The sequence below is a fragment of the Prionailurus viverrinus genome, chromosome C1 (genome assembly GCF_022837055.1).
Source record: "Prionailurus viverrinus isolate Anna chromosome C1, UM_Priviv_1.0, whole genome shotgun sequence".
In the NCBI taxonomy this organism is placed as follows: domain Eukaryota; kingdom Metazoa; phylum Chordata; class Mammalia; order Carnivora; family Felidae; genus Prionailurus; species Prionailurus viverrinus.
The window spans coordinates 109173422-109184702 of record NC_062568.1 but is presented as its reverse complement, the minus strand read 5'-3'; the positions used below and the strand labels follow the sequence as shown (position 1 = coordinate 109184702).

Sequence of the window (11281 nt, the reverse complement as noted above, 5' to 3'; positions counted from 1 at the left end):
AATAAAACAAAATACAGATAGCTTTGAAGAACAAGAAACCACCAAGTCATTTCAGTAGGCCACATCATGTGAATGTACTCTCTAATGTGCGTTTGTTTGAGATTGGGGAGAACAACTTTCTGCAGGAGAACTAGCCTGAGTACTAGAGTTCCTCCTCCTCACCCAGATACCTACTCCAAATTGTGGCCCTTGAAGCATTTCTTCTCCAAGTTGACAGTCCCAGCCCTGCCAGCCTTCCTAGGATCCCATTGTCTCGTTTCCCAGTCTTCTCTGATGTAGGATCCATAAGGAACTACTGAGTTCAGGCTGCAAACCTGGATTCTTGAACCATGACCAATGCAGTTTACAGATCAGCACCTACGTATTGTATTTGTGTTCAGTCAACTGAAATCTTTTGGGTCTTTCAGAAAGCAAGGGTTATGGCCAGAAGGTCTGAGACCCGCTGGCCAATCAAGAGGACAGGGAGCAAGGTCAGAGAACCCTAAGGGCTCATGCCAGGGATGAAAAGAGTTACAGCCATGGCCCACAAATGTTGTGAGGTCTGATAAGAAAACTAAGTGTGTTATAAAAATTACATAAAGGAAGTTTACAATAGGACACTATTAAAGAAAAATCATCAGTAGTTTCTGAACTGGGAAATCTTGCTGTGAAAGATCATTCCAGGGGATCCTTGGAGAAGACCTGATCCCATATCTTTGGGAAAGAAAAAAATTATATATTATAAATTATACACATAGTTTGTTTTGTTACCTAAAAGTATATTTTATATTATTTAAAAATTTTTTCTAATGTTCATTTATTCTTGAGAGAGAGACAGAGACAGAGCATGAGCATAGGAGAGGCAGATACAGAATCCAAAGCAGGCTCCAGGCTCTGAGCTGTCAGCACAGAGCCTGATGCAGGGTTTGAACCCACAAGCTGTGAGATTATGACCTGAGCTGAAGTCGGACACTCAACCGACTGAGCCACCCACCTGCCCCTAAAAGTAAGGATGTTTTAAAATTCTCTGAAAGGATGAGAGTAGATGGCTTAGAATAGCTCTCATTGGCCCAAGGGTGACAGGTTCAGATGGAAAAGAGCAATTATCACCCACTGGAAGAAGTTAAGCCCATAATTATCCTCAAAACAGGAGAAAATTAAGAAAAATATAAAGTCCCTGTAATGCAGAAGATGGAAGATCCTAACAGAAGAAAGTAACGTTTGTTAACTTCAGCTAGTGAGGACTGTGGAGTCTGTGGGAGTCCTCCTCTTGATTCAGGGTGTATGTGGCGATGAAACATAGACCAGCCTTTGTTTCTACCTAACAGGGAAGAATTGACTGAGGGAAGTCTGATGGCCAGAAACTGCCAGAAAAGGTCAGGACTACACCACAGGGAGAGGGGACACCTGGGGTCATCTTGCATCAGTCACTAGGTAGAAAGGCCCTTTAATAGCAAGAAATGCAATTAATTAGGTGGACTTATCCAAAGGTGGTGGCAGACACTCTCTGGAGGAGGGGACAGCAGTGAGAAGCTTCTTGACTCTAGGGTGAAATGATCTCAAGATGACTATAAAGAAGGTTGATGGGTTATGCCAAAGACAGCCCACACCAACATGACACACCCTGTGTCTAGAGGGTTTTTTGGACATGGGGACGAAGTGGAGACCATCAGGCTGAAAGGAACTCATGGTCTTTGTCATTTGCCCTAGTCCTGACCTCTTTTGGGTCTCAACCCAAGGCTGGACTAGGCGACCCCTGAGTCCTTCCTTCCATCATTCACTGCCTGCACTCACCCCTGTTGTGTGGGATCAGCCATCACCACCACCCGGATCTCTGTCTCCGTTACACACTCCTGAGGGATAGGCACCTTCACCAGCACCAGCTGTGCGCTCCCGCCCCTCTCCACCCCACACACCTTCCCCCATGGTCCTGGCACCGCTCCCAGAGCCATCCAGAAGTTATTTAATCCTTACTTTATTCCTTTCCCACCATCAGGTCCTTGGTCCTGAGCTCAGAGGGGAGAGTCCCCACAACATTTCTGCTCTTCCCCACAAAACTGTTGCAGGGCAAAGCACCGGCTGACTTCACACAGTAAGTACTTGTAAGGGAAGCGCTTTAAGGGAAGCGTTCCATTAGTAATACAATTCGGTACAAGAAAGGCACTCTGTAAAAAAGGTTCTGTAAAACTCAGCCCTGCATCCGAGACTGGACTGCCACGTCTTCCAAGCCAGCTCGGAATCTTGAGTAGGAATCTTTAACTAGGCCCCGTGTGCCCAGCCCTTCCGAGAGCGTTGGGATTAAATCTGCCTGGGCGCTACCGGCTGCAGGGATTAGTGCACCCACACCTGTGAGCTCTAAGGGGTTCAGACCGCCGCGCAGGCGTGCAGTCGCGGACCAGGAGAGACCATTGGGCGTCTGTACATCCTGGCAGCCCTGGCAGCAAGGCCTGAAGGATGTAAAACCACAGCGCTGCGGGGAGACAGACAAACAGAGACAGAGACCGGGAGAAATACTAACAAAGCGAGACCGAGCGGGGCCCAAGCGGTGGCGGCACAAGGAGGCTGCAGTTCTCCGGGAGCATCCCCCACCCAGGCCCAGAGCCCTTCATCTCGCCCACTGCTTCGCTGGGGGCGCCTGCCTCTCCCGCGAGCTGGCTCCCGGCCCGGCTCCGCCCCCGCCCCAGTGCTCTCCGGCAGCTTAACCCTCGCCTGCCCGCCTCCTGCCGCAGCCGCCCAGCCCCTCCAGCCGCTGCGGGCGGGCTCTGGCCCTCCTCGTCCCCCACTTGGCGGGGACGCGCGGCGCCGGGAGCTGACCGTGGTGCTGAGCTCCGTGCGCGGCTCGGGAGAGGCTCCCGGCCCTGCCAAGGACCCTTACTGCGACACTCCCGGCCGGCCACCAGCGGTAAGTCGCCAACGGCCCTCCGATGTAGACTTAGAGGAAAGATTTGGGGGGAATTTTTGTGCGTTATTTCGCGCAGTGGACGGGCTGAGTGGAGGAACCAGGGTCTGCACCCTCTCAACCCTGCGGTGTCCTGCGTAGCTGATGAGGAATCTGGGGTCTGAGGGAGACGATCCTTTTAGGTCTGGCTACGGGAGGGGAGAGACCCCTTGCGCGCGGATGCAGGGGCTGGGAAAGAATAGATTAGATTCAAGACCGATTTTCTTTCAGTTGAGCAGCCCAGGAACACCTAGAGACTCCCTTTAGAGGAGGTGGGCCAGAACCTTCTCTCCCTAAAGGCCCTTTGTCTCCCTGACGTGGGGGTTGGGTGAATTGGTGATGTTTTCACTGCGGATTCTATTTCTGCTTCATTCCCCAACCCACACCCACCCCATAACACGAGGCTTTCTCTCCCCACAATAGCCTTCACTCCATCCATCCTGAAGGTTTTGGCTTAGACAGGTACCTTCTACAGAGATAAACTATGGCCCCATTTATAGCCTCTCACCCTGGCCCCAATGTCCTGGATGTCCCTGGGCAAGGCTCCCCTCTGAGGCTTTTGCTTTCTAATCACTATTCACCTCTTTGTATGTCTAGGCTTCTGGTTTTACTGGATGTTGGGGGCGGAGCCGGAGAAGGCATGGCAATGTCAAAACTATTAGTCAAAATGTTTGTATCTCCAACCACTTCTGTTACATATGTGTACCTGAGCGATTTTTATTTTCATCCATGAAACACTCAGTCACTTTCATGTTAAAAAAAAGAAAGAAGAGCACAGCATTACCTTCCCAAAGGAAAAAAAAATTGTAGGCAGTTGAGCTAAAGTTATTTATCGTGTAGAAAAGCAGCCATTAGAATTACTTCATTTGCTCAGTTTGTAATAAATCCATATGCAAGTGCATACTTTGTGTAAGGTTCTGAGAGGAAAGGTTTACATACATGAGCAGTCTCTGTCACTACTTTCAGCTAGACCCTGCTCTGGCTCCTAATCTGTCTTTTTTAAATTTTTATTTTTTTAATGTTTATTTGTTACTGAGAGACAGAAAGAGACAGAGCATGAGCATGGGAGGGGCAGAGAGAGGAGGCACAGAATCCGAAGCAGGCTCTAGGCTCTGAGCTGTCAGCACAGAGCCCAAAACAGGGCTCGGGCCCACAAACTGAGAGATCATGACCTGAGCCAAAGTTGGATGCCTAACCAACTGAGCCACCCAGGCAGCCCTAAAAACTGAATATTAGCCATGTTACTCACCCTTGATGGCTGGATCTCATGGTGCATAGGATAAAAGCATGGTGCATATGCTCTCCATGGTGCATAGGATAAAAGCCAAGACCCTCCCTGTGACCTCAGGCAGAGTACAGTCTGCCCTGCCCATTTCCCAGCTTCATCCGGCTGCTCTGGCCACTTGGGCCTGCTTTCAGAGTTTTAAACATTCTTCCTCCTTTGCTCCTCAAGGCCTTTCTGCAGGATGTTCCCTCTGCCTGGAATATGCTTCCCACGTCTTTTGCCTGGTTGTCTTCAGCTGTCTTTTAGATCTTGGTTAAAATAGCACATCCGTGAATCAGAGTTGATTAAATAAAGTACATGGTATGGTTCTTGTTCTCGTGGAATTTGCAAGTTCATTTTAGAGATGAAGAACTCGGTCCAGGGTCTTGGTGTCACTGAGAACTCTCTTAGAGAATGATGTACATAAATTATGGAATTAAAAACTAGACTCAGTGTTCCATTTAGGAAACTTAGATGTAAATATATAGCTAAGATGTCTCAAAAACATAAATACTTCATTTAAATAAGTAGTAGCTCACAGTTGACCACCATTGGAGTCCTGAATCTTAAAGAAGTTTTCAACCTCACTGGGGAGTTGCAAGACCAAGCAAGCACCAGAATGAGCAGCCAGTGATCCCTGAGTGTTATATACAAGAAGGCACCAAACCAGGAAAGGGACAGGCCTACTTTGTCCTTTGGGGAGGGATGTGGCACGTGGTAGAGGATTCTTTCTCAGGTTTCATGCTGGGATCCACTTAGGGGGTCTTTAGCCAGAGAGTTACAGAGCAGAGTGTACATTTTTGCAGCTGGGAACCTGGACATATTTGGCCTCTGCCCTTAGGCAATGACAGTGCCAGCATCTGGCTTTCCAGATAAATTCCATTCTGTCCCTGAGAACTGTCATGGAAGGAGACTGCTCAGCTTGTCTCCAGTTGGACAGTGAGGCCTCTGACCCCTCAGGGTGTTCCCACCCATGTCACATATGGGCCTCACATTTCCAGAGAGTCAGGCTCTGATAAAATATTTTAATGTGGAATGTGACCAGATTGAACATACACTGGATTTCACATGATTGCTCCAGTGTTTTGCAAGTCTCTCATTCATTATTCTGGACATTACCGCTTATTGTCCCATCAATGTGCCAAAGTATTAAATGAACTCAAGAAATAGGTTTGGCAACATCAGTGACACTGAGTCTAGCCATCTTTAGCAGTGACTGCTATTCTGAGAGGCTATTTTCCAAGTTCAGAATGTGGTGAAATTTCTGGTTCTTCATGAGTTTAAATCAGTTCACTGAATTGAGAAATAAGAAATCAGCAGTTTTATTGATAGAGATCGATATCAAATGAACCACCTTAGTTCTTGTAGTTGCAAATTCTGCACACAGTGAAGTCATGCTTACTTGAAATTATTTCCAAAAGTGTGTTAATAAAAATATTTTTCTAACATAGAATAGAGATCTCATAATAAAATATCTCCAAGATTTCTTGTCATAGAAAGTATATGACCTTCAATTATAATTTTTCTGAATTTGTGTAAGCTGCACTTTGGTTTTTAATCTCCATTTTCATTGTGCTTTCAAAATTCTTCATAAGAGCACATTTAGTATTTGATTTTTAAGTTTCCCATGAAGAAGAGTTTGGGTTTTTGGTTCACAGAATGTCTGTTGTGGTTAAGAGCACATGACCAGAATCAGACAGGCTTGGTTTCAAATCTTAGTTCTGTCGCTTACCACATGTGTGACCTGGGCCAATTGACTGACTTTTTTCGACCTTATTCTCTCTCCTTTGTAAAATGGAAGTTATGTCTTTTATATGGTTATAGGTGAAGAACTCACCTGGTTAGGTAGATGCAACCACGACTCAAATCTGGGTTCTCCAACTCCAGAGTCCAAATATTAACCACTATGCTGTGTAAAGAAAGTTCATCAGAGCTAAGGAAGGACTTGTCTCAGCCACAGAGGACTGTGGTGAGTGAAAATGGGATTTGCAGGTATAGGGTAGGAAAGGCTTGGGCACATGACACCTCATAGGAGGCAGAAAGGTAACTTGAAGCACTGTCCCACTGTCCAGGATGCTGTCACCAAGAGCTAAGCTACTGCCAGAGCCAAGTCCAGGTTCTGTGGTTTTCCCTGGCATAGCACTTTCTCCTATCTTCCAGCCAAAAGTCCCAAGTGTCCCCCTGTGGGGGAGGAAGTGCTGCCCATGAGTGGGAGTAGGGTTGAGGCCAGTCAGCTTGTCCCTGTGAGCCCCTGCAGTGGCAGCTTTGTCACCACTTCTCATCTTCAGCTTTAATGTTGTCACCTGGGCTGTGAGGCAGCCCCTCTCTTCACCTCCAGGTCTTCATGTATAAGCATTTGAGAGACTCCGAAGCTGACCCTGGTCAGCTAATAACTGTCAAGCAGCTTTCTGAAGGTAGCTGCAAAGCTTCCTGGGAAGTGGGTCTGAAAGGCAAGCAGGCTGACAGAGCCACTTGCCTTCACACCTGTGGTGTACATCCCTCACAGGCTGTGCACCAGGGGCGGGGGTGGGGAGTGAATTCAGATGCTCCCTATGGAGAAGTCCTTATGAAAAGCCAAAGAGGGACACCTGGGGGGGCTCAGTTGGTTAGGCTGCTGACTTTGGCTCAGGTCATGATCTCACAGTTGGTGGGTTCAACACCCATGTCACATGCCATGTGATGACAACTCAGAGTCTGGAGTCTGCTCAGATTTTGTGTCTCCCTCTCTCTCTGCCCCTCTCCTGCTCTCTCTTTCTCTCTCTGTCTCAAAAATAAACATTTAACAAAGTTTTTTTAAGAAGAAAAAAAAAAGAAAGTCAAAGAAACCATCCCCAAACTCTCTCTTCTAGTCTTTCCTTCACCAGACTGACAGGACTGACCCACAGGTCACTCACCACTCCCAGCTGCTGGCACAGACTGAGCTGTGAGCTGGGTACCTGTGAAGACACAGCAAGGGAGAGTCTGGGGAAGTTTGCAGGTGCTCTTGGACATCACCTTCTTTTGGTCTGGTCTTGGGGGTCTCCAAGCTCACCCCAAAGGCCACATGTTTAAAACTAGAGCCTTGCTTCCCTTTTTCAAACCAGCTCTTAGCACAAGCCCCTTCCTCACCTTCACTCCACTCCCACTTCCTTACTGTTTCCCACTTTTCTTTGTCTGGATCAGTATTTACTGTTTCCTCATTGTTGATGACTTCTCTCTCTTTATTCAGTTGCCAAATTCTAGCATTTCTGCCTTTGAAAGGTCCTTGTAACTTTACCTCTCTTTTTCATGACTTTGACTGCAGTTTCCATCTGGATCTTATCTCCACATACTCAGACCACTTTAGTTGCCCTTTGTGAATCTTCTCTGCTCAAAGCTTCTCTCCTAATTTATTCTGTCCTCCACTTATATATCAGATAAATGGTCTTAGACCACCAAATTCATTATGCCACTTTTTACACCCACCCACCCACTCACTCAGAAGACTTTTATAGCTCTTCGTTGATCTCAGAGTAAGGCCATACTCCCTAGCAATGCAAAAATGGTCAAGTTAATACTCCTATGTGGCTTCCCCCTCCCATACCAGGACAGACATCAATAGTCAACCACAACACCCTTTCCCATTGAACTTAGACTGGGCATTCATCTGGATGGCACTCTGGATGGCATTCCAGGCATCAATGCCTCTCAGTTAAGATGTGCATAGAAGGTGATACCTGGCTGCTCTCCAGCCCATCATGTGTTGTGTCTATCTAATCTGTCTGATCCCGGCCTCATGCCTGCCTCTTCTCTTTTGCCTTCTACCATCATGCTGTCTCTCTTCTCAGTGCTCAAGCTCAACATGCACCATTAGATACTCAGCTGTGCCTTGCTGATGGTCTCTGTGTAGACCAAGTCTTACCTCCTCAGACAGATGCAATAGCCGTGAAGGGCAGTGTATGTGCCTCCCCTTCCAACTGATGAGCTACTCCATCCAGCCCAGGATACAGGCTTGGGTTTCCCTTTGAGTTTTGTCTCTTAGATGAAGGCAGGAACTTATTTGTTGAATCCTTTCCTCCACCACTCGAAAGAGCGATGATACTTCCCCTGTGAGGATGGGTGCTATTTGTAGAGTGCCTGGGCATAGAAATGGGAATCTGACTTGGCCAGGTAAACTCTGAGATGATGCTTGGTTGAGTTGAGAGATCACAGACACAATAGAATCAGACCCCAGTCTGTCCTCATTTAGGCTCCTACTATGTGACTTTAGGCATGTGACTTAACTTCTCTGGGATCAGTTGTCTATGGAGCAATGAGCAGCCCTGGGGCAGTGAGTCTGGGTGGGGCCATCCCATCTCCCTCTCTCTTAACCTCTGAAAGGATCCAAGTTTAGATGTCAGAGTTCAGCTCCAAAGCAACTATGTAAGCAGGGATAGGCAGAGGTCTTCTAGAACCATAGGCCTCCATCTTGGATACTAAGTGCCTCCTGTTTTCCTTCACAGCAGCCTGGGGCACTGGCAGCATGGAGCTGAAGAGAGGAAAGACCTTCATCAAATCCAGCCTGCAGATTTCCCATGAGAAACCCCCAGACCCAGCAGCCACTGCTCCAGTCAGGGAGGATGCAGGTCCCTGGTCAGTCTCACCAGGAGGGCAACAGCGGCCCTACAGTGAGAGAGCCCCACAGGTCAGTCTCAACGCCCAAGGATATGACAGATGCCCCAACAAGGGAGCGAAACCAGAACCCGAGGTGGGGGCTACAGCCTTCTGTGGGGCCACCTTCAAACTGGTACGAAAGAGCAAGACTCATGACAGTGTGCCTGGGGCTGGCAGGGTGAGTGCCACCACAGGGCACCTGGTGGGCAGCGCGAGTTTCCCAGGACCCTCTAGCAGCCAGCGCATGATTGACTACCGCCACTTTGTGCCCCAGATGCCCTTCGTGCCAGCTGTGGCCAAGAGCATACCAAGGAAGAGGATCTCCCTGAAACGACCTAAGAAGTGCTTTCGGAACCTATTCCACATTCGCAGAAACAAGACTGAGAACTTGGCCTCACTGGTAACCAAGAGGGAGAGCCTGTCCTCGCCTGGAGGCCCATCAGAGGCTGGAGGGCAGACAGACACAGGCTTCTTTCCCTTTGGTGAAGGACTGGGGCCAGATGGCCTATGTCAAGACCTATCTGACAGCGAGCTCCTGCCCGACTCTTCCTTTGACCTCTGTAGGGCCCTGTGTGAGGATGTGGCCTCACTCAAGAGCTTTGACTCTCTGACAGGCTGTGGGGAGATCTTTGCAGATGAAAGCTCCGTGCCATCCCTGGAACTGAACGAGGGCCTGGAGAGCCCAACTCAGGTATCACAGGCCCTTGAAAACAAAGTTCTTAGGGGCCCCTTCCAGGACAGCATGGAACAGCTGGCATCACCCGCCCAAAATGAGATGTCTGACTTTGCCAAGTTCTGGGACAGTGTGAATCGCTCTGTGAGACAGCAGCATAGCACCCTACTGGGCCCATGGCTGGGGAGTCCCCAGGGGACAGATACAGACCGACCCAGGCTGGATACAGCTGGGCTTGCTGAGCTCCCCCTGTGCCCTTGCAGGGACCCCCACAGTGGCTCCAAAGCCAGCTCCATAGACACAGGTACCCCCAAGAGTGAACAGCCAGAATCTGTGTCCACAAGTGATGAAGGCTACTATGACTCCTTCTCACCTGGCCTCGAGGAGGATAAGAAGGAGGCTTCGAGCCCAGGCACACCTGCAGCTGCCTTCCCCCGGGATAGCTACAGTGGAGATGCCCTCTATGAGCTCTTCTATGACCCCAGCGAGGGCCCTGTTGGCCCAAGCCTGGATGATGACCTGTGTGTGTCTGAGAGTCTGTCAGGGCCAGCACTAGGAGCACCACTGTCCATGTGCAGCTTCCATGTGGGGGCAGAGGAGAACTTGGCCCCAACACCAGGTCCAGACCTGCTCAGCCAGAGCTTTTTGCAAAGCTCCTGGAAGGGCAAAGAGTGTCTGCTAAAGCTCTGTGACACTGAGCTTGCCATCACCATGGGCATTATCAATTGGCTTCGCCGTAGCCCTGAGCTCCGCACCCCGCCTGCCTCAGCCCCTGGGGATACTGCAACCTCACCCAGGGGACAGACAGAGAAACTGGAAGCTGGCTCTGAGCAAAAGAGCCCAGGTCCAGTGAAGCTGGAGGTCAGGGGGCCTGGGGCTTCAGATGCAGGTAGGACCATTGTGGGCTCAGTACCCAGCAGGCGGGAGCTGTGGGCACATTCGCTTACCAAGGGCCTACTTGCTGGAGAGAGCAAGGTCCTAGCAGGGCCTGAGCAGGTAACTAGCTCTCTGTCCAGGGACCCATCTCTGGAGTGTGTGCAGGTCTCTGGGGAAGGAGGGACACAAGGCTGCTATGAAGGCTTGTTCTCCCCTGTGGGGTCTGCAACCTCTGCAACAACAGACACTTGCAGCAAAAACAAAGTCTCAAACCTTTGGCCTAGCTCCCAGGAGCCCAGACCACCTGGGAATCTGGAGTATTTCAGAGGTTCTTGGAGGCCTGGTCCTGGGGAAAGCACCCTCGATGTAGAGCCCACCCTGACAGGCTGTGCGGCCCAGGTTGCAGCCCTGAAGATCCAACCAGACTGCCAACCCCCTACTAAACAGCCCCCAAGGCAGGATATGAGCAGTGGGCTCTGCAGGCAACCTCAAACCAGGGGCCCTGAAATTCTGCAGCAGAAACAGCCTAACAGCTTCCCTAGCGTGGCAGTTTCATGTGGCCTGCCTTCCCTGGGTAGTCCACTACACAGCTCACAGGACCAGAGGTGCCCAGGCCATGTTCTTGACCTCAGCCAGCTCAGGGTGGAGCACACCAGGATGGATGCCCAGTCTCGTGCCTCTGTGGAGGACCAGCCCCTGTAGCTCAACTCAAGGGCTGTGGAGCAGGGGCACACAGGGGCCAGCTGGACTTATAACCCCTCTTGGCCCTGCTACCCAGCTGAGACCCTGGGGCAAATTGCCAGGAATCCTGGACTTCACTTCCAAAAACCAGCACGAGTGAACCCCTTCTGCAAGTGTCCCAGAAAACTTCCTGGACCATAAGAGCCTCCCCTGAAACCAGCTGGAAGTAGGGGCCCTAGGCCATCCATGTTTGAGCCTC

General features: G+C 49.8%; 1 protein-coding gene across 1 annotated transcript; it reads left to right on the top strand.

Annotated features, from left to right (window-relative positions):
* Positions 1 to 8661: 8661 nt before the first annotated feature.
* AMER3 (APC membrane recruitment protein 3) lies at positions 8662 to 11043 on the top strand. Its single transcript, XM_047868688.1, has one exon. The coding sequence runs from the start codon at positions 8662 to 8664 to the stop codon at positions 11041 to 11043; it is 2382 nt and encodes a 793-aa protein (XP_047724644.1).
* The last annotated feature ends 238 nt before the right edge of the window (positions 11044 to 11281 follow it).